This window comes from Equus przewalskii, chromosome X, assembly GCF_037783145.1.
Source record: "Equus przewalskii isolate Varuska chromosome X, EquPr2, whole genome shotgun sequence".
In the NCBI taxonomy this organism is placed as follows: Eukaryota; Metazoa; Chordata; class Mammalia; order Perissodactyla; family Equidae; genus Equus; species Equus przewalskii.
The window spans coordinates 109209314-109232310 of NC_091863.1; the positions used below are offsets into that span (position 1 = coordinate 109209314).

General features: G+C 42.2%; 1 protein-coding gene across 6 annotated transcripts in view; it reads right to left on the reverse strand.

The window, feature by feature from the left end:
• Positions 1–2582: 2582 nt before the first annotated feature.
• The window catches only part of MAP7D3 (MAP7 domain containing 3), a 31986-nt gene continuing 11571 nt past the window's right edge, over positions 2583–22997 (reverse strand). The window contains exons 6-19 of one of the 6 annotated variants that reach the window (XM_070605890.1): positions 22111–22215; positions 19254–19349; positions 17741–17866; positions 14760–15496; positions 13792–13916; positions 13309–13514; positions 11938–12070; positions 10547–10685; positions 9459–9563; positions 8400–8453; positions 7016–7118; positions 5786–5981; positions 4597–4868; positions 2583–3991 (exon numbers count right to left, since the gene is read on the reverse strand). In XM_070605890.1, the coding sequence (XP_070461991.1) occupies positions 3984–3991; positions 4597–4868; positions 5786–5981; positions 7016–7118; positions 8400–8453; positions 9459–9563; positions 10547–10685; positions 11938–12070; positions 13309–13514; positions 13792–13916; positions 14760–15496; positions 17741–17866; positions 19254–19349; positions 22111–22215 (2405 nt within the window). In that variant the 3' untranslated portion in view covers positions 2583–3983. The remainder of the gene's footprint in view (positions 3992–4596; positions 4869–5785; positions 5982–7015; positions 7119–8399; positions 8454–9458; positions 9564–10546; positions 10686–11937; positions 12071–13308; positions 13515–13791; positions 13917–14759; positions 15497–17740; positions 17867–19253; positions 19350–22110; positions 22216–22997) is intronic. The other 5 variants (XM_070605893.1, XM_070605891.1, XM_070605895.1 and 2 more) reach the window with 5 other exon arrangements.

Sequence of the window (22997 nt, forward strand, 5' to 3'; positions counted from 1 at the left end):
CAGGGACAGTGTCTGACACATCACAATGAGGAAATTATCATGCACAGTGTTCAGTACTTAATTTTTTTTTAATTGCCACCTGAGCTAAGATCTATTGCCAATCTTTTTTTTTCCCTTCTCCCCAAACCCCCCAGTACATAGTTGTATATTCTAGTTGCGAGTGCCTCTGGTTGTGCTATGTGGGACGCCACCTCAGCATGGCCTGACGAGTGATGCCATGTCCGAACTGGCGAAACCCTGGGCCGCCAAAGCGGAGTGCACAAACTAACCACTCGGCCACGGGGCCAGCCCCTCAGTACTTAAAGAGTAACAACCATAAGACTCCGGAGGAAGGAGGAGAAATTCCTAGTTACTGAATTTTCAGCAGAGAACCTTTTTCTCCCTCATAATTAAGGGGATCAGCTTATCAAGAACATGCCTGGGGCCGGCCCCGTGGCCTAGTGGTTAAGTTCGCGTGCTCCGCTGCAGCGGCCCAGGGTTTCGTTGGTTCGAATTCTGGGTGCAGACATGGCCCTGCTCATCAAACCACGCTGAGGCAGCGTCCCACATGCCACAACTAGAAGGACCCACAATGAAGAATATACAACTGTGTACCTGGGGGCTTTGGGGAGAAAAAGAAAAAAATAAAATCTTTTAAAAAAAAAAAAAAGAACATGCCTATTTGGGCTTAATAGGGTAGCTTCTGGAGCCGGACTGCCTGGCTCCAAATCCTGGCTGCTTTGGCACTTTCGAGTTATGAGAATTTGGGCAAATTACCTACCCTCTCTGAGCTTGTTTCCTCGCCTGTGAAATGAGACAGATTTCCTACCCTACAGAATCACATGCAGATTACATGATACTACAGGTGCTTAGCAGGGCCACTGACACCCAATACAAGTGCCCAACAAATGGCAGCAATTACTCTTATCTCCAGCACCAAAGGCGGTCTATTAGCTACCACGCCACAAGCCACTGTCCCCAGTCCCGGAGCAGTATGGAGTGTTGCCTTTAGAATCAGACAGACTTGCCTCTTTCTGCGCGACCCTGAACGAATGCCAAGCTCCACAAATCTGTGTCCTCCCAGGTCAAAATGAATCCCCACACCTCACAGGGTTGTCATGAGGGTTTAGAGCGATGCCACTAGTACCTGTCGTACGGTACATGTACTGTAACTACAGTTATTACAAAACAGTTGGGGAAATGAGGAGACACACCCATCTGGAAACACTGGAGCTGGACTGGCGGGGAGAGCGAGGGCAAGGCGGCCTTTCTGGGGCCTGCTTCAACCAACCAGGCCTACGGGGTGCGGAGGGCACTGTGGCTGTCAAAAGGCCTCATTCCACTCTCGGTGTGCGAGATGACACAGGTGTAGGCAAAGTGCTCTTGTGCAGAATCCACTGACAGAGGCCAGGGACCAGTTTCTCTGGGGAGAAGGCACCAAGAGGCTATCCAGAGAGGAAGGGAAATTGAGGCCACTGATGTGTCCCCTAACAGGTTCAAGGGTACCAGCCCAGGCAGGAGGGGGAGGCTAGATCAGTGTCCATCACTTTGGAGCTGTAAACAGGGTGCTTTGTTTCAGGCTGCGTGCACACCAGGGAATTTCCGGCTCAACAGCTCCAATGGCTGCACCAACAGTACGTACGGAATGCTAAGTGGAGAATGGCTGCCGCCGTTCTCATAAGCACCAGACCCCAAAGACTGGTGGTAAACGGGGAACTTGCCTTACCAAAACCCAAACCTAGTGCAGTATGTCATGTTGCAAGACTGGAAACTAAGCATTTATGGGCAGGTCAGAACATCTATCTTGCCTCGCACAGCAAGTGATGCCGTGAAGAGATGTGTAACAGAGCCCGACTCCTGCCTGAGCACACACTCAGACTTTAAAAAGCAAATGTGTTTTCCTCATCCTGGGCAAGCACCCCATGTGCTTTTTTTTAAGATTTTATTTTTCCTTTTTCTCCCCAATGCCCCCTGGTACATAGTTGTATATTCTTAGTTGTGGGTCCTTCTAGTTGTAGCATTTGGGACGCTGCCCCAGCATGGCCCGATGAGCGGTGCCATGTCCGCGCCCAGGATCTAAACAGGAAAACCCTGGGCCACCAAAATGGAGCGTGCGAACCCAACCACTCAGCCACGGGGCCGGCCCCCCAATGTGAGGTTTAAAGGGGCTGGTGGGAGGGGGTAGGGAATCGGGAGTGACTGCTTAAAGGCTAAGGGGTTTCTTCTTCGGGTGATGAAAGTGTTCCGGAACTAGACACCATTGTCAATGTACTAAATGCCACTGAGTGGTGACTTACGTTCTGTGCGTTTTACCACAGTAAAGACACTTTCATCACTGGCCTCAAATGTAAGTCAGAGCTGTCAGAGGGAAGAGTAAAAAGCATTGAAAGAAGTGCAGGAAGATGACTAGAGTATGAAACTTCTCATCTTAATGTCCCACAAGGGGAACTCTGCCAAAGCACCAACTAGCAGAAGACGGCCATCAGAGGATTTGATGACTATTTACTGAACTTGCCAGCTGCCTGTGTTCACAGCTTGGTTAACAATTGGTGTCAGCTTTTATACCACCATCAGTACATGTTTTATTATAATGAGAAGAAAACTTGCTTTATCTGCAAAGTTTATTTGATAGAGCACACGTTTATAAGGAAGTGTAACAGAGTGTTTCAACATGTGACATTTGTGCAGAAAAATACCAGAAACTCACGTTAGGATGATTGTCTCTGCTGTCTATATAAAAGACCTAGTGTATAAAAATAGTTTCAAAATCTAAGGCACCAAGCTCTAATCTATAACAAAGGTACAGTACTCTGAATAGCAAAGAACTAGAGAAATCAGAAAGAATAATTCCTTCCTTTTAGTAACCCAAGACTGGTGGCTAGAAAGGAACACGGCCCTGCTTCAAATTGTTTGTGGTTCACCAGGAAACTTATTACCATTAGGACAACTAATTTGCATTCAAGTTATAGTCAATGGTTTAAGCAGGATTCGATGGAGTTCAGGAAACATATATCCTGTGTGCACACGTGTGTGTATATGTGTCTGTGTGTACAAGTGTCCATCTGTCATGGGGACTGAAGAATTACACTGCTCCTGTCCTCACTTGCAGCCAGTGGCTAGAGAAAGGCAAGCAAATTTGGGGGCCATATCCCAAGGCTGAGTGTACACTGAAGAGCAGGACTGGAGCGCACAAGCAGAAAAAGATACACAGTAAACGTTTCGCGGAATCAAACTTGGCCCACCAGACAGCAGCCAAATACGGCTTTAGGCACACAATAAAAAGAACCCATGTTTTGGTAAATAGACCCCAATGTGTACTTCGAAAGGAAACACTGACCAGGGCACGAAAGCAGCTCAGTGTTCCAAGATCATGCTTTCTAGGACGCCCAGCATCGGGGGCATCAGCACCTGCACACTTGGCTGGCAGGCGACGGCAATAAAAAATATACATAATGGTAAAATGTGACTTCCTCTATTTTGCAATATACAAATACAGAAGTGTTTGTATACTAGAGACAATCGAACAGGGCTCTTCTGTGTAACCTGGAGTCCCTCACATAACCTATTATGTTCTCTCCAAGATCAAATGTGAGTTTTTAATTGCTAAATTAATGTCATTGTTAAACAGAATAAACACTAGTTTAAGATTTCAAATATGTACTGAAAGAAAAGTATTCCTTTGGTAGAGATTCTTTCAGAAACTTGTAAAGACACCCTTGATGCGCACTTGCACACGTGCTGGCAGGAAAACATACAAATGAGACAAGGGCGATTTTTATAGGAAAACAAAAGGGCCTCTTTACTCAGAACTGTTGCTTGTTGGCAGGAGTCAAGATGGTATAAGCATCTTCTGAGATACATTAAGGCGACTCTTTGATGTTTTCTCTTTTTTGATGGTCATTTTCTTTGCCAGGTTCAGAGCAGAGGTGGAAAAATTGGGGGAGGTGGGCCTGGAAGTTGAAATCCAGAGTGGAGGATGAAGTCTCTTCCAGGCGGCACGAGGTTTACTTATCTGAGCAGAGGGAAAAAGCAAAGAAAGATCAGTAGAGAAGATGCTGGTCTCACAGCAACTGGGCCCTGGCCTCCTTCAGGTCAGGCCCGGGACCCTCGCCAACCCCCCTGCAGTTGCTGACACATTGGTGCTCTTATAAATATTCCCCACATCCCCAACTCCAAATGGACCCAAGCTGCTGCTCAATTTCAAAGAGAGCTTCTCAAGGAAAGAAAAACAAAGGCCTTTTGCTTTTAGAAACACAGGTTGAGCGACTAGTTCCGAAGACCTCACCAGCCCTCTGCCCTAAATGATTACGTGTGGGCTGAAAAGCAGCCGGCAGATCAGGATCTCAGGAATCTGAGGCATCAGGGGTGTGAAAAGAACCTACTTTGTGTATCTGGCCGGAAATGCAGGACATACAAATTAGAATCAAGTCATTTACTCTCTCAAAACTAACTTAACGGAAGACTTCGAAATCAGCCTAGCCTTTGGAGCTACCACTGTCTTCTCCCTCGCCTCCAAAGCTACCCGGGGCCAAGATGGCCCTGGGACAACCACCAGGAGCAAGGGAGGGCTTAACGCCAACTGCCTCTCAAGCCAAGTGAAGATGGATGAGGCCTTACGTGATCGAGCAGAAACAGATTTGTTTCTTTTCTTGTCCTCTAAAGGCCTCTGGGCACTTGGGTGGAATGTTATGGAACCTTTCGGATGATGTCTTTGGTTCTCAGGGGGGCCCGTGGACATCAGCGGCTCTGTCATGCTTCTCCTATCCATCTTCTCAGAGATCCATTCCCGCGCCTGCAAATGGAAACTCCTGGAAGCTCCCATGGTGTTACTGGCTTCCTTTGTCTTTCCGCTTTTTGCTGCTCGGCTTGTCGTTCTTTTGGTGGACAGTCTGGAAAGAGATGTTTTGGTTAGAGTCCTGAATATCCCAAAACCAAGGCTTTGTCCTAAAAGAAACTTTATCCTTTAATTAACTTCTAAGAAGTGCGGCAGAAGTAAATGAACTTTCAGAATCACAGAATGGGAAGGCTGGAAGGGACCCTGGAGGTCACAGAGCACACTTCCTTCCCACTTGGGTCCACAAAGTCCTAGGGTTCCATGGCAACGCCAAGAGGGGCTAGGAGCAGTTAAGCGTGCAGGGCTCTGGGAACCCTACCCCTGCCTGAAGCTGACCCCAGACAGGCGAGCAAGGTGGAGTGACGACCACGGGGGGTGCTCCAGCTGCAATGCTCTTTCCACACCGTCACTGTGCCTCTCACTGGATTCTTGTTTTCATGGGCCTTGTAGGTTAATGTCTTTTCAGACCATGGCCCAAGGAGCCTTCTTTTCCAAGAATCTGTTCCTGTTCTTTCAAACTAATCTCTGATCCTCAGTTTCCCCATACGTAAAATGAGGACATTAACATCAAACTCAAGAGTGGCCATGAGAACGAAAACAGGTAACGTAAAATGCCTGGTACACAGCAGCCACTCAGCGTCCCCTTCTCCGGTTTATGAGACAACACTGACCAGCGTGAACAAAAGCACAGCTTGGAGTCACGTGTGTCTGGATTTGAATCTGGGCTCTGCCCTTTAACAGTCGACATTGGGCAAAATAAGGCCCACAACCGCTCCATGCCTCAGTTTCCTTGTCTATAAAGATAGGAATGCTGACCCGTACCCAGCAAGGCTGCCGTGGGGATTAGCTCGTTTCTGTAAGCCACTGCTCACTCACTGACCGTGCGTCCCTCTGAGAACGCCAGTCACACGCCCCACCCCCCCCCCCCCCCCCCCCCCCGGCGGACTCGGCCGGGCTTGCCGAGGGCCTCACCTGCTCCCCTTGTCCTGACTCAATGGGTCTTTCATGCTTTTTTGTCTGAAGGTTTCCGTGTCGCCGTTAAAACATGCTTTTGTCTCTTTATGGACTTGGCCAGAAGTGGCATCTAAAAACACCAGCTTGGGAGTGTTCTTCACATTTTTAAAATGTGTTTTGAGTCTTCTGGATGCATCCATGCCATTGATAAAGGCTGGAAAAAAATGAGAAAAAGATTAAACCTGGACTTTCAACAACAAAGACAAGAAAAGCGGAGAAGGCTGTGGTGCTGTCGCCGACTCTTTCTGCCCTCGAAGCACGAAGGGTCCCCTTTCAGGAGCGCGTCCCCTGTCTTCTGCCAGGCAAGACTGCCAGGCCAGGGCAGGCCGGCGGCGTGCCCCTCACCCTGCTCCTGATTCCCCAGCTGCCAACACGGCCTCGCATTTTCGTCTTGCCTCTAAGGCTGCCTCCTGCCTTACCTGTTCCTCAGCAGCTGACGGCAGATGCACACCTACCCCACCCTCCTGCTAGGTTCTCCTGGCATTTTGACCAAACTTCTTTTCCTGTGACCAGCTTGTGGCAGTCTCACCATTTGCTCATATGTCTGTCTCCCCACGGGCTACAGTGACTCTAGGCAGAGAGCCACTGTCTCTCTCTATCTCCCAAGTACCGAGTGCCTGACGTGTGTGTCCAGTACCCGCTGGTGGGATAAATGGGGGACGAACAGTGTTTTCTCAAATGCCAATTCCTGCTGCCATACTGGCTCCTGCTCACAAGGGAATCAACAATACATTTTAGAGGGCACACACATCTTGACCTGATTTTAATTTTTCTCAATGCGGTGGAAAGCGGCATTCCACCTGTGGTCAATCTCGCATGCATTATGAGGCCCAGAGCTATGAGATGGCGAGGAAGCCTCACATTTGGCTAAGGGCTGCCAGCTATAGTCCATCAGCACAACCTGAAAGATAGTAACAGCAGCAGCACAGCAGCCAATAGTCACTGAGAGGTCACTATGTGTCAGGCACTATTCTAGTATTACACGGATTGTCTCATTGAAATCTCATGCCCACCCTAGGAGGAGGACATTAGCTTCCCCTTTCTCAGACAGGAACACAGAGCACAGAGAGATTAAGTAGCTTTCCCAAAGACATACAGTGTACAAGCAGAGAAGCTCCTGGGGGAACCCAGGCAGTGTGGCTCCTGAATCGTGACTAAATTGTGACAGCACTCAAAATGCAAGCAAACCTGATGGACGCATGTCATCGAAGGAGTCCTCATCACTTTCTGACTCCTCCTCATCATCTGCCTCGTCCTCATCATAAGTGTCATTGCCGGATGTGTCTGCAGCCTACGACAAAAAACGAAAGTCATGATTACACCTAATACTCAATCATCCTGACTTAGTTATTTCAAAGAAGACAGATTTCATGGCTGGACTGAAGGCTAATTTTCATCATTTCAATTAAAAGGTAAAAAATGTAACCTCTTTGGCCCCAAGAATGGGCACGGGACAGGACAAGTGGCCCCCGTTGGGTCTTTCAGCTAGGGAAAGACACTCAGGAATGAAAGACTTCCCTGAGTGGGAGCCAAGGGACAACAGCTTTGTTGGCACGCGGTCTCTGCCTGCTTGGAGTCCTAACTACTCCAAGGTGGGGCCGACAAGTGAAGAGCTAAAAAAGTTCTCGGCCACTGCTTGAGGTAAAACTCCTCAGGCCAGTGGGCTACAGGATCTCTGAGATTGGTGACTCCCAGCACTTTTCAGAAAGGACATTTCGAAATTTTCATAATGATACGAATGACCACTACTGGGCAAGTGTCAAGAGGCAAAACATCAGTTTTGTAGCACAGAGGGTAAAGAGTACAGAATCTGGAGAAAAATGGCCTAGGATCATGTGATCCATCCAAAGACAGGATGCTGGGGTAAGCAAATGCTTATGAGATAGACCCAAAAAGCACTAACCAGAAAGGAAAAAAAAGGGCTCATTTGAGTTCAGTAAAATGAACTTCTGTTCATCAAAAGACCTTAGGAGAGCATGACGCAAACCAGAGTGGGGGCCTACACCTGCAACGCACACATCCAGCAGGCTAGTAACCAGAACAGGCAGAAACTCCTCCAGCGCAAGAAGAAATAGGCGGGTGACCAGACACGTGGGCAAAGGACTCGAAGAGGTAATTCACCAAAGTGAACTTCCAAATGGCCAAGAAGCATATGAAAAGGCACCCAGCTCCAATAGTCACCAAACACACTGATAAATTTGACGATGTGAAAATTAAGGGCTTCTATGCAGCAAAGACAGTATTAAGACAAGCCAAGCCAGAAGCTGGGAGAGGGTCCCTGCCACACACATAAGCAAGCAAGCAAGCAGTAGCATCCAGAACGTTTACAGAACTACAAATCAGTGAGAAAAAGACAAAGCAGCCCAAAAGTTTTGGGCAAAAGATCTGAACAAGCATTTCACACATGAAAGCTAGCTAAAGATGTGAAAACGTGCTCAACCTTTTTAATAATCAGTGAAATGCCAAAGTGATACTTTATTTCATTACCACCAGACTGGCAAACATTAAAAAGCTGGCAAGAACGTGAAGCAACAGGCATTCTAGTCACTGCTCGTAGGAGCTTGGGGACTACCTTTGAGGCATTCGAATCTGTCTTTCTTGTCCGCTTCATAATTTCCTCAATTCTCTATTTAAAGGAAAATAAAAATTCAAATATGAAAACAGATTAGAAACAAAACAGTGGTCCTGAAGAAGTTGATTGTCTCCATTTTCCAGAAGAGGACAGTATCAGTGACTGCTCCAAAGCCACAGACTTAACCAACACAAGACCTGGGGGGTGGCAGTTGGGTTCTTCCTTCCAATCCTGGTTTCAGTCATCTAGAAAATGCCTTGAGGGGTGACAGGTGTACTTGTTATTGTAACACAGAAATCCAAATGACTTCTCACCCCTAATTTTGCAGACTTGGAAATTCATTATTTAGACAAAGCACGTATGATTGCAAACCAATTAGAACTTTTTAACAGAGTTTTAGTCTGAGCAGACCCTGACTGAAGCCGATGTTAATGAAAAGAATGCACCCCAATGATGTGATCCTGTCAGAGGTTTTGTTACTAGAAAGAGCACACGCAGGAGAGATAAGAGTTCTCTCTCCAGTGTTACACTTCTCTCCCTGAAGTGAAGAGAACGGCAGCTCTCTGGCCTCAGGATGAGCGATCTCCTGACCGAGGCCTTGCAGCACCTCAGCCTGGCCCGGCACTTCCCTTGCTCCCAGAAGAGTGAGGTCCTATCTTACAAACAGCCTGCAGCCCAGACTCTCAGAGGCACCTGTGCCTTCCGCTTCTGCCCACTCAGGGGCTGCAATTCCCAGCTCAGCTCAGAGAAACTCTAACTTTCTCCAACCCCCACCATGACCCGAGTAGTTCTGCTGAAAGGGGCACTGTCCCAGAGGTTTGCTACATTGAGGCATCACTGTCATGGCCACCAGCAGTCCATGAGGGACAGGTATGATCAATCAGATGAGACCCTTCTAGGAAGGAGAGGTCAGATCCCTGGGTAAGGCAGAGAGTGTAGTGGGAAAACAACCAGGGGCCAGGGCATCACTTACTTGTGATTTTCAAAAACACGTTTGGAAACCACGTGCCCAACATTGTTTTACACAAAGAACCAAACCCCCCACAACAGAGAAAGTACCTTTTTCCTCTCTAATCTCTCCTGCATATTCTGCAACATAATTCTCTCGTGCTCCTTCTTGCGTCTGTCGGCCTCCTCCTGAGCTTTTACTTTGGCATCCCCTTTCTAGGAAATTTATATAAAAATATCATTTAATCGCAATGTATCTGAGTGACATTGGGGAGCATTAGTTTAAAAAGTTAAACAGTAAAACGATATCCAGCATCAAAGAATACAACCTTTCAATTGACAGTACCTATATATACAGCATTCATGGATTATCAGTTTTCGAAGCATTAGCTACAAAGTACAAAACGGCTATTACCTTGAGGACCTGGAAGGGATGTTATTAGCCCCCTCCAGGACCCCTGGGTTGTCATTATAGGGGTCATCAGACCACTACAGTTTCAAAGCATGTGTGTAGCTATCCATCAACATAGCAACAGGAGCCAAAAGTCTTACACTTCTCTAAAGCACCAAGGAGATTCTTAAAAGTATCCTCTCAAGGAATACAAATGCACGCAATCATTTATGTAACACATAACTGACACTAACAGTGGAATATAAATTAGGCTGTGTTAATAATTCAATTTGAGCCTAGCCTGAGCTCAGTTTGGGGATTTACTGACCCGGTGATTTGAATTTACACGGGCAAGACATTCTTATTGGTAAACCTGATACCTGACACTTGTAGAGGTATTCCTAATTTTTATCTTTTCTGTCGGGGGGTGTGTGGGGTGCAGTTGTGAATGTCACCACAGACTGCAGGATTGGGAAAACTCACATAGGACATTTGACCTGTGTGAGCAATTTGGATTTCCTGAAGCCAAGCTGCAATATTGCTTGCGCAGGCAAACTAAAGGGCTGCTAAGCTCTAACGTGCTGCCTTCTGCTTTTGCTTCACCTGGAGCACATTCTAGGATTTTGCCGAGGGGGACCGGCAACGGCTTTCAGCCGTACTGGGTACCAGCTAGACTGCAATGGAACACTGCAGCCGGAGAGGGCTGCATCTGCGCATCTTCGTGCTTGGAGAAACACATCTCTGCTTTGGGTTTCAAGTGCATTTTATAATCTGGTTCTCATCCCGAGAAAGTGCAGAGCCAGCAAACCTGCAACAGGCCCTCCTGCTCTCCTTGATCCTGACATCCTTTCTTCTTTATCTCTTTTTGTGGTTGCCCATCTTCTTCAGATTTTGAGAACTCCTCCTCTTGGTCTTCAACTGCTTTCTTCGCCAGGTCTTTCATCCTCCTAATGATGAAGAATATTTACATAAATCTTAGTGTGGGTCTTGGCCTCTACCATCCACAGCTCACAGTAGTATGTACATTTTTATAGTGAAACTGCTTGTGTAAACACAATTTATGTTTATACCAGACTCACTACATTTTCTGGGTTGTTACTACACCGGATTTGCACAATTTCACCCTTTTTAAATGGAGGAAACTAGCCTTTTGGATCGGAAAAACATTTCTATCAAGTAGTGTAGGCTACTTTGCATCTTAAAACACACACACACACACGAGAGATATTATCACTCCTTCTTAACTGTTTCAGACACATGGGACCCTGCAAAATGTCTCATTTACACGTGCTCACACCCAATCTCACACAGGCGTGTGAGAGGGGTAACTTAGTGGAGGCTCTGGTGGTACCCAGAAGAGGAAAGCCCAGGTGGCAGTGACCAGTACTCAGGGCTTTTAAAATTAGCTCTGTTTACATGAAACAATGAATAATAGTCTTCAAGTCATAGTTTTTAGCTATTCACAATATCCCCTTCTCCTTTCTCCCAAACCCATATAAAATATATGGAAAGCGTGCAATTATATTTCAAAAACACTTAATACTTAAAAACAGTCAGGACTGTAGTTACTCTTTGTAAGCAGTGGACAGGGGTTTACAGTACAGGGCCCCAAATCAAATAGGCCTCCAGGTCGAGGATCAAGAAACCTTTAGATTGAGTTAGAATGCACACAACTGTACGTGAGATTTGCTGCCCACGGGAAATCCTTTCAGCAGTGACCGATGAGATGCAGGCGTCACGAAGCTCAATGGAAAGCACCCCTAGTAAAACACGAGGCAGTCCACTTTCCAGGTTTATAAATTCGAAAGTTACAGAAACCTTCTGAAATACAGAAAGAGGCTGACACCAGTGAATGCCAACAGAAAGCATCTTGTGTGATCACTCAGGGGCTGCTGCCGAGGAGTGAAACCCTGACACGAGTCAGCGTCTCTGTGTGCATCTTTATAGCACACCTTACTGGCACACAACTCATGGAGACCAAAGAGGACGATACCATCAGCTACATGCCAGTGTCCCCTCCGCCTGAAATCCTTCCAACACATGCCCAGAAGGCAATGAGTCATCTTTGATTCACACTGAAGAAAAACTCAGTTACTCTTTGATAATTTATAGGATATCTAACATGACGGTCAATTTTGACTTGCAAAATCTGGGCCCCTATCAAGATTTATATTATAGAAAAGAGGATTTTGTGCTGACCTTTGTTCTATTTCTTTTCGTAGTCTTTCTTCTTCTTTTTTCCTTTGTTCACGAGCAAGGCGTCGTTTTTCTGCCAAGATCTTTGTTGCCTCCTCGGCATTCATAGTCACTGCTACACTTTTATTGCCAGATTCTAGTTTAAATTCAGACGTACAACAGTTATGAGGGACCTTCCTGCCTCTCAGTCCAACACAGAGGCACGAGACAACCAACAATATTAAAAAGCCCAACAGTATAGACAAGGTCTGAAATTTATACACAAGCAATCTATACATGATTATATAACAGATTTTGTTCAAAACCCCAACTGTCTCCCCAACAACAGAAGTAGCACTTTGTTTCTTTTTAACAACTACTTGTTCCAAAATGAAATAATGTACTCCAAGTTTGGTTTAGCTGTTCTAAGGAACCTGAGTAAACTGACCCGATGAGAAAACAGATTAAGATGGTCTGAATACAGAAAAAGATCAGCTTATGCTTGGTCCAACTGAAGTATACAAATCTTAAAACTCAACCAAACAAAAAGAAATCCAACATACATTTTGAAATTTGTGCATCATTTTTACTAAATAATTACTGTTTAGCTAACCATTAATAATAGTATATTACTACATTTGGTTGATCATAAAGTGGCTAACTATAGATAACCAAAGAAACCAAGACTATCAGTAAAATAAGGTGAGCACGTGGAAGCATATTATTTTAGTCCATGTGACTAATTTCTGTATTTTTAAATAAACCACATAGGAAGATGAGGATTTTAAGACACCAGGAATGAATAATTTATAATAAAAAGATTATTTCTGTTACAAAGAATTCACTGTGGAATTCCTCTAAAAAGCAAAATTTTGTAGTATATTTAAAATTAAATAATGTCCATGGAGATTAAGAAGGCACGTGACAGGCAAAAGACCTATGCCGCTTTCAGGAATCCATGTACTGCCCGGACACACGTTATGGCCTATGTACAGAAACTGACTGACCACCCCCAGTGGAAACCTGCTCGGCCACAGAGGACTAGATGTGCTCTCTCCAAGGATGGAAAACAACTTAGGACCACTCATAGAACCAGCCGCAATGAGAGCTGGAAGCAACCGTAGGGGTCACCTAAGACGAATGCGTTCATCCAACCACTACTTTTATCATCAGTTCCAAAAATGAATTTCCAAAACTATGAGGGTAGGGGTGAGTAAGAAGCTCTGGCAAGGAAAAGTAAGCAACGTGCCCGTGATGGGTTAAGCTCTCTTCATCTAAAAGAAAGCTCACTCCCTAAAGTTCTCTGACTTGGGGAACAAAATGAAGTTGACCATTCCCAAGCTACCTTGAGATTTTCCGTGTTGCCAAAATAAACTTCTTAGTAAAGGAACTTACCTTCGGAGGCCACAGGCTTTTGACTCGCAGCCTCAGAGCTGTTAGTGGTTTTAGCAACTGCTCCTCTCTTCCTTCCCATGGTACTTGATGCATGTTGTACAAATAGGGGCGCCTGAACAGAAATTATTCTGTAGGAAGGAGAAGACTGTCCTGATTGTTTTGACGTGATAGGTGAAGGTGACGGGGGACGATTCTTTTGGACTTGCCTGTTGGGAAAAAGTAATAGTTAACGGGGAAAATCAATATGGTTTTGTAATAAATATGCGCTAATTAATTTTTAGTGTACCATTTCATAAAATATAAGGTCTTGATACTATAAGATAATGGTATTTTATAATAGACAAAGGTAAATCCATTTTTAAAGGGTTTTTTCTTTATATTGAATGTTACCGTGCATAATACATTATTTCACTTATGAAGCACTGACAGGAAATTTACCCTGGTAAAATAACTATCAGGAACAGTTGCAAAGAAGCGACTTACTTAGCACTGATGGGCGAGGGTGGATGCAATCCGCTTGCAGGAGATGACTGTCTATACGAAGCTATGTGCAACGATGGGCACTTCTCGGTAACAGAGTCTGAGGCCTGTTTGTCTATTTCCGGTTTCTGAACAGATCAACACAATCAGATATGAAATTACTAGCATTTACCTTACTGCAGCTGGCTTTTCTTTTTAAGAGAAAAATATTCTGAATAAAGTACAATTGTAGCACCTTAAACTCCCAATTTCCCTTTCATGCAGGAGAATTAGGTACAGAGAGACATTCTTCCAGACTAATAATTCATATCATACAATTCAAGAAAGTCATGGGAAATAATTAACTTAAAAAAAAGCTTTTAATTCAAAACCTAATTCTATTTCTAAATCCTAACTAACGGTATACAATAGTTCTCAAAAACTTTTTCTTCAGAATTTAGAAACATAGTTCATATAAACTGTTACATTTTCTCCCTTCTATTAAAAATTAATATTTCAGCTTTGGGGCGGAAACTCTGGGACAACAAATAGCAGAGAATTTTAAATACTTAAAGTGAGCTATCCTATTTTATTAATTTTCTTACAGAATGCTATAAATAATGATTAGTCGCGCCAGCCCCAGGGCCAAATGCTTAAGCTCACGCGCTCCACTTTGGCAGCCTGGGGTTCACTGGTTCGGATCCTGGGCGTGGACCTACACATTGCTTATCAAGCCTTGCTGTGGTGGCGTCCTACATAGCAGAACTGGAATCACTTACAACTAGAATATACAACTATGTACTGGGGCTTCGGAGAGAAAAAAAAAAAAGAAGATTGGCAACAGATGTTAGCTCGGGGCTGATCTTCCTCACCAAAAAAGCATAAAAAAAATAAAAAGAAGTTGCTTATATTGTGAAATCTGCCTATCATAATTTATACAACTAAATACAGACTTGAATAGAAAATCTGTCAATAAAAGGCACTTGACAAACCTGTGGAGAGCCTCTCACTTCCACTTTGCAAGAAGTTTCCTCGCTCCCCTCAGGGGATGCCTCAGGGGGCGCTTCCACACTCGCCTTGGGGAAGGCTGCCACACTATCCTCAGGGGACGCCCCCACGCTCGCCTCAGATGACGCTTCCACGCTCGCCTTGGGGAGGGCTTCCACGCTCGCCTTGGGGAGGGCTTCCACGCTCGCCTTGGGGGACGCTTCCACGCTCGCCTCAGATGACATCTCCATGCTCGCCTCGAGGGACGAGTCCATGCTCACCTCAGGGGATGGATTCACGCTCGCCTCAAGGGATGAATCCACACTCAACTCAGGTGATTCCACGCTCGCTTTGGGTGATTCCACACTCACTTTGGGTGATTCCATGCTCTCAGGGGCCACTTCCACACTGGCCTCGGGGGCCGCTTCCACACTTGCCTCTGGAGCTGCTTCCACACTTGCCTGGAGGGGTGATTCACCCCTTGCCTCGGCAGTTGCTTCCGTGCTCTCCTTGGGGGGAGCTTCAACGCTCGTCTCGGGGGGCGTCTCCCCACTCGCCTTAGGGGCCGCTTCCATGTTTGCCCCAGGAGGTGCTTCCAGGCTCACCTCAGAGGGTGTTTCTACTTTCTGCTGAGGAAGCACTGCCCATGTTGACTTGCGAAGCACTCTGGTCTTCCTCAATTCATCACTGCCATGGTTATGCAAGGGCACATTTACATACTGGATCAAAGTACTGTGGATGCCTGTGAGTAAATGAGGACAGAGAGTAAAATTCCATACAGTCAGAAAGCAGACAAGACAGAAACGTACCATGTATAAGAACAGGAAGAGAAGAGAGATTATTAGGAAATCACAGGGATTACACACAACACAGAAGTGTTTAGTGAACTGAATCAGACAGAGGACAGAAGCATCCCAAAGCTGGTATTCAAAAGCACCACCACCAACTGGGAGGCGTTGTGAAGGCAACAGTCCACTACAGATAAAAATAAGATGCTTCTCCAAAGTTGATGTTTGCAATCAGCCATTTCTATTTTAATCACACTATAGTTCAGAATGATTTTTATGAAAAATTACAAGATATTTAACACTTTTTGAAAGTAATCTAAACAACTTCATGAAGGCCAGAGATTTTATCATTATAGATGATTACAGAAGACACTCTACATGATTGCTTTAGAATACAATGTAAGAGCGAGCATCTTCTCACCCATACTAAAAATTGCAATATTAATCAGAATGAGCTGGATCTCCAAAGTTTCTTCCAGTTTTAACAATCCGAATATTGTTGCCTGATAAATGGACAAAAATGATAATATTCAGTACCAGCTAAGATGGAAGAAAGAGCTAATACCAGTGTTGGGAACCAGGCAACCTCATACGCTGCTGGGGGGAGTGTGGATTTATACATGCTTCCTGGGGGGCATTTGGGCAATAATGCATTAAAAGCCATTTTAAAAAGTACATACTCTTTGTTTCAACAATCTCACTTCTAGGTTTACCCTTGGGGAAAAATGAGATAAATAAATGAAAATGTATGTACAAGGTTACTTATTACAGCACTGTTTAAAATATTGAAACAATTGAAAATTTAATTCAAATATTCAACAGTAAATTTGGACTACACTAAGGCAGTCATTAAGAGAAAGAATATGTAATTTTGGGGCATAGAAAATGGTATATATTGAATTTAAACAAAAGCAGGTTTTGACCCCATTTTGTGAAAAAAGTATATAAACACAAAGAGAAATATTCAGTTATTAGTGAGTATTGGGATAATAGGAGATTATATTTAAAATGTTTTACACTAAATATTTATTGCTTGTATAATAAAGTAAACATTTTTAAAAAGGTAACTGGTGGTGGCTTTCTTAAGACTTGGTAAATTTATCTGTCACCTCATCTTTAAATATGAGTGGTAAATTTTTACATGATCTCATCAAATAACTAAAATAGAACAAATTACCAAAGATTGACTACCTATGGATAAAAAAATCTGACTAAATTAAATGTTATTTTGTAGTCCCTTGCTTTTGGTGGAGAAAGCATTTTACTTACATATCTGCATGTGCCTCAACAGTCATTATTTCACACCAACAATTTGTGCTACAAGAAATATATTAAGTATAATAACTACATTTCCATTACTTATAGAAATTTCTGACAGAATATTGAGTTCTTTGAAGGGAGTAATATATTAAGCTAAAATGAAAGTAATTAGAAATATCTTACAATAGATTAGGGGGAGACTGGCAGAAAATAATCTGACATACATATAAGTGGGTATAAACAAAGTCAGGAATTTGAACCAAAAAAAGTAAGGCTGCCCATGAGAAAGTCTGTGAGAGCATTTCAATTTATTTTACTAATTATATGACTATTGACAGAAAAACAAGTCAAGGGGGTAGATATATTCTGGAAAGGAAAAAGTGGAGAGAAAAAGAGAAAAAAAATGATGGGAACAATGCATTATTAGAGCTCTCCATTACTGATGACTTCTTACTGTCCCCAGGCGTGTCTAACAGTCTATAACCCTGAAGATTTGCTTTACTTTACTAACAATCTTTGCATTCTTAATTAAAAGCCTAAGAGCGGTTCAGTGTTATCCTTCCATATTTTAGGGAAAAAAGGAGGGTGCAGTAGGAAGCTTTCTCCCTAATCATTGAGGTTTTTCTATATTCTTAAAATCCAGTACTTTTTACAGTACTGTGCCACATTTTAGCACAGGTCAAGAAATCCACAGAGCTTTAAAATTCAACAACAGCCATTATTACCTCCCTTATCCTATAAATTACCTATTACCAGATAACTACTCTACCATGCTGGAAGTTATTAAATATACAACATAAAATGTTGGGTGGAATCACTCATTTGGAAACTATTGATTCGAATTCTTTTTACGCCTTACCACAATAAATTAAGTGATGCAATCTACTTTTTAAGTGCAAACACTAGCCCTTCCAGGCTTTCTACCCTATGCCTGTTACCTGGAGTATCTCTTCCAGGGACTGATAATGAAGCAGCACTTCTGCTCCTGGCTATTGAAGCTTTTGTCGGCGCAAGCAGGCGAGTGATTAAATTATTCTCCCGAACATTGGTGTACAGTTGACGAGCTAAATAACAAGAACAAACAAAAAGGATTCAATTTGAAGTCTCACAAATAAACTCAAAGCAAGAAAGAGCAATGTGAACTGCTGCAAATAATTCTCCTAGCCTAAAAGTAGAGGCAATGAAACCAACACACACTTAATAGGACTGAACACTGCCACCTGATGGAACGGCACCGTCAGGGAAGAGAGGAGCTGAACAAAGGGGCGACGACTCCAGCATCCCAAATAATCCCAGTGAAGGAGTCTAGGCGATACACTTAACAGAACCACACCCAATGTATGGAGACTCTGCGGAGGAACTCTCATATGGAGAAAAAGCTGCACATGACAAAACAACTTTGACATGGATTCCTACAGATATCTGCCACTGACAGTCGTACTGGTCAAGGCCATTGCCAAAAGCTGCAAGGGACTGACTAAATTCTTTTGTTCAAAGTGAATCTTGTTATAAATATCTTGCTCCAGGGGCCGGCCCCACAGCATGGTTAAGTTTGGTGTGCTCTGTTTCAGCGGCCCGGGTTCACAGGTTTGGATACTGGGTGTGGACCTACACTCATCAAGCCATGCTGTGGCGGCAACCCACATACAAAATGGAGGCAGACTGGCACAGACGCTGGCTCTGTGACAATCTTCCTCAAGCAAAAAAGAGGAAGATTGGCAACAGACGTTAGCTCAGAGTGAATCTTCCTCAACAACAAAAAAATATATAGTTATATCCAAAGTACACAAAATTTGAATATATTAAAAAATATCTTGCTCCAATAAATTTTTATGTTCAGAAAGCTCCCTGTGACAATGGCATCTGTTATAATAGGATTTGACATGAATCAATTAAGTGGAGAATCTTCTGTAAATGAATGGTTCAGTATGAAACAAAAAGCAACAATCACGTTTGACAGGGAAGAGTTAGGTGAGAAGGTGTTACAAACTACTTTAAAGTACTCTGGTGATAATTATGAAATTTGGCATGCAATAATCAGCAGGGAAAATATGCACAAGGGAGAGATGTAGGTAACACTATGAAGCAACAGAGCAAAGCTTCAAAGCTCAAAATGTGGCCAGTAATTTAGAACTTCTAAACGCAAACTGATGCAACATTTGAAGGGCATCGAGCCCTCCAGTACAAATCTACACCAACATTCTGTGATCTAGTTGCTCAGTTTCATTACAGACTCCTTCCTTGCTCAGATGATGGCACAACGATCTATTTCATTTAAAGACAGACTCTTCTGGCTTCAGCCAAATAAGCATGGCACCAAAGTACATTTTTTAGTTAAACGGGATTATTTTGGCTTCCAATTTTAGGAATGACTTTTCAAGCAACTGAATGTCAACATAAATACATCTCTTTCAAACCACTATTTAAGATTGGTACTCAGAAATAACTAACCAACTGGTTTTTCTTCTACTTGTTCTGTTTCCGTAGATGAATTTAGTTTGCTATATCTTCTATTCAAAGACGAGCTTCTTCTCTTTTCTGTTTTTTCTGGAGATCAAGGGCAAAGAAATATTTTTTACAAACTGTTTAAATATATTATTTCAGGAGTAAGCCACTCCTTTTTACAAACATTTTTTAATCTTCTCTACTCTTGCTTGTAAGAATTTATTTACATTTCAAATATTATATAGAGATTCCAAGTCCCCAAACTTAAAAACTAGTTCACTCTTTAAATAAGTTATCTGAAATGAAATAAAATTATTTAGAATACGGTAAAAACTAAGAGGAAAAATGTCTGATACTATCTGACAACACCCAAGTTCCCAAATTAGAAATATACAACTTTTGATCCATGACATCGATTACTAAAGTGATTTATACTTTAGTTGTCACTAGTATTTTTTAAACAAAAATGGTCATTAACATTTGGTATAGATGTCACAATTTTAGCAACTCAAACTATTCATAAGGGAAAATAATCTGTTTTCTGTAGACACTTTTCCATTTCACTGATTCAGAATACTGAGGAATGTCTGTTTAAAAAATAACTTCTCCTCCGGGCATCTGTAAATTAAAGTACATATGGACAACACAGCATCATTTGAAAATTCTCAAATTGCTAATGTAATTGAGCAGCATGAACCACAGAGGTGTATTCAATTCAATCACGTGATTCTATCCCATATCCTTTATTATCGTAACTGCAAGAAATGACAAAATAGTGTGAGTGGTTATTATGAGTCAGCAATGAGCAGAAGAATAATAGATTTGAATCAGCCAAGATTTAAAACAGGGCTATTGAAGGGATTTAACAAAGGTAAGCCACTGCCAACATTGATTTAATTTTCCCTGGAATCATTAATTACAGTATTCATCATTTCAGAGTGTGCAATATAAGCAAGTTATTTCACAAAGTATCTTCCACACAAACCTTCTTGTATTAAAAACCGGTAAAGAAATCATCTAAAAAGTTTCTTGGGACTGCTCCTTCAGTGCAATTTCACTAATTACTATCGCGAGAGTCATCACCTGTCCATTCTCTTTACATGTCTAACTAATACAAGTAGACATATTAACGAAAGCATACTAGTGTTTGCTCATTATATTACAAATGTAATGTCTGTGGAAGAAATCTGTGCTAATTCCTCAAAGCAAAGATAGGAAAACATAGTCAATGCTTGCAAAACAATCAAGGTATATTAAAATGAAAGTATATAAACATGACATTGCCATGAATGTTATCTCATTTTTCTAAAGGGTTGAGTTGGTGAATAATTAATTTTACCATATGTCAAGCAAAGTGCTAGAGAAAAATCTTCCCACATGAATCTGTGAATGAACCCAGGCTATATATAAAAGTGCTTGCGGAAAGCATACTGGGGGGCGGCGGGGGTAAGCAGATCAACTTTTATTAGACCTTTAGAAGAGAAAATGGGATGCACCCAGACTGACACACAACAAAATATCTCTGAAGCTCAGCATTGGAAACTCTAAGAGTCCTGAAAGTATAAGTGACACAGAATGTGAGTATGAACAAAACAAAAATCCTTTAACATAGGAAAGCTATAACGTTTAGACAAAAATGGAAATCCTTCACACTAAGTTAACCACTGCTGCAATTATACTTTAAATGAGATCCAGGATCTTTTGCTGTAATGGAATTTTATAGCAATCAGATTGCTCAAAAAAATGTCAAGTTCCCTAAATAATACAAAAGAAACATTTTTAAATTCAGACTATAATTATGGTTTTTTTCCAATTCACAAGGCACCAAAAGTACTATTTCTTCTTTATTAATGTTTAAGTTTGAGGGAATGATGTGGAATATGTTTGCCATGTCTTTTTCCTGTGAAAATCTCTATTTTTTCCTCTGGAAAGAAAAAAAAATCTTTTTGACTGATGAGTATGGTTGCCTAATTCATTAAAACTATCAGTGAGAAGCACCATGTGCTACGAGTGAGAAATGGGCATCGACACACACTCAGGGCAAGACTTTTCAAATAAGGAACACTCATTACAAGGGCAAACACCAGGAGGAAAAGGTATTTGAAGTACCCATAATAGATAACTTCATTTTACTTTAAAGAACGTCGCATCACCACTACAAAGAGTTATAAAAAGTGGAGCTTCTCTCATTAAACACTGTTATCACTTTATTTGCTTTGGGGAAAAGCATGTGCTTATTAGTGAAATGTTATCATTTAAATATCATAATCCATCTAGCAAATGACCAAAATATAAATCAAAAAAGCATGGTAGAACGGAAATCATTGAATTTCTTGGGGTCTTAACTATAAAACCAGGAAGGTAAGTATACTTGCCCATCAACTTTACAAGGTTGTTGTGAATAACAAATATGATACATGAGAAGCAGATCAACCCGTCCACTGCTATATGATGCTTTTATTTTCCTTAAATTAGGTAATATTCATGAAACTTAATGACTAGCCTAACTAGTCCCTAAAGAAAATGATTTCATTTATAGGTTATACAGAATATGGATTAATTTTAAAATAAATTATTGTGCCACTTAATGGTAACATCTTCTGGTCAAAATGTTTCAGTTTGGGCTACCTGAGCCTAACAAACCCATCTGATACGATCAATACACAAATCACCAAACACGGATTTATACTGATGAAAATACAAAATAGTAACGACCATTCCTACCTACTGTAAAACAATGTGGTGCTCTTCTGAAATAAATCTCAATGTTCTACAATCTAAATAAATGATATTGTAAAAATCCATAGTAAGAATTGATTTCACTGGTTTTAAATTCAGTAGAATACATGAAATAACTACTTACTCTTGGCAACAGAGTTTTGAAGACCTGCAGATGACGTGGCCATTTGTTTGTGTACACTGGAAGCCTCCTGTTCAAGTTTTTCAGTAGATGCAGAACACTTATGGGCTGAGAAAAAATACAGTATTTACTGTGCTTGTATTTAAAGAAAGCATCATTAGCTGAAACACGATGAGTCTGCGATGTAGTTCTATGGCACGTAAATGTGCAGTAATTAGGTACACAATGTTCATTATCAGTCATGTCTTACAAACCATATAAATTCCACTTATGTTGTATGAAATTGTGTAGAATTACGTTCACACACAGGAAAATTTACAGTACATGCATAGTAAACAGGGCAGGCAATTTATTTTTAAAATATGCATTGGATAAAGCTGTGTAAAGCTTACTAATTGTTAATCATTTTTATACTGATAAGTTTAAGTGGTAAGATTTTGGATATACTGGATAAATAATGTGTAAAGCTTATTAATTAATTATTAACAATTTTTATACTGATTACAAGTTTAAATGGTAAGATTTTTGGATATATTGGATAAAATAAAATTATAGGGGCCAACCCTGCGGCCTAGCGGTTAAGCACAGGTGCTCCACTTTGGCGGCCCAGGTTTGCAGGTTCTGATCCTGGGCGCAGACCTAGACCACTCGTCAGCTATGTTGTGTTGGCGACCCACATACAAAATGGAGGAAGACTGGCAATGGGATGATAGCTCAGGGCTAATCTTCCTCAAGCAAAAATTATAAAATGTCACTTGTTTCTTCTGCAATCTCACATGACACAAATGTAAATGTCAACTGACTGTGCATGCAAAGAATACATGGCAGCATTTTCATTTAAGGGACAAAGCTCAAAACCTTGTCGTAAATGCAACCTTATACTAACAGTC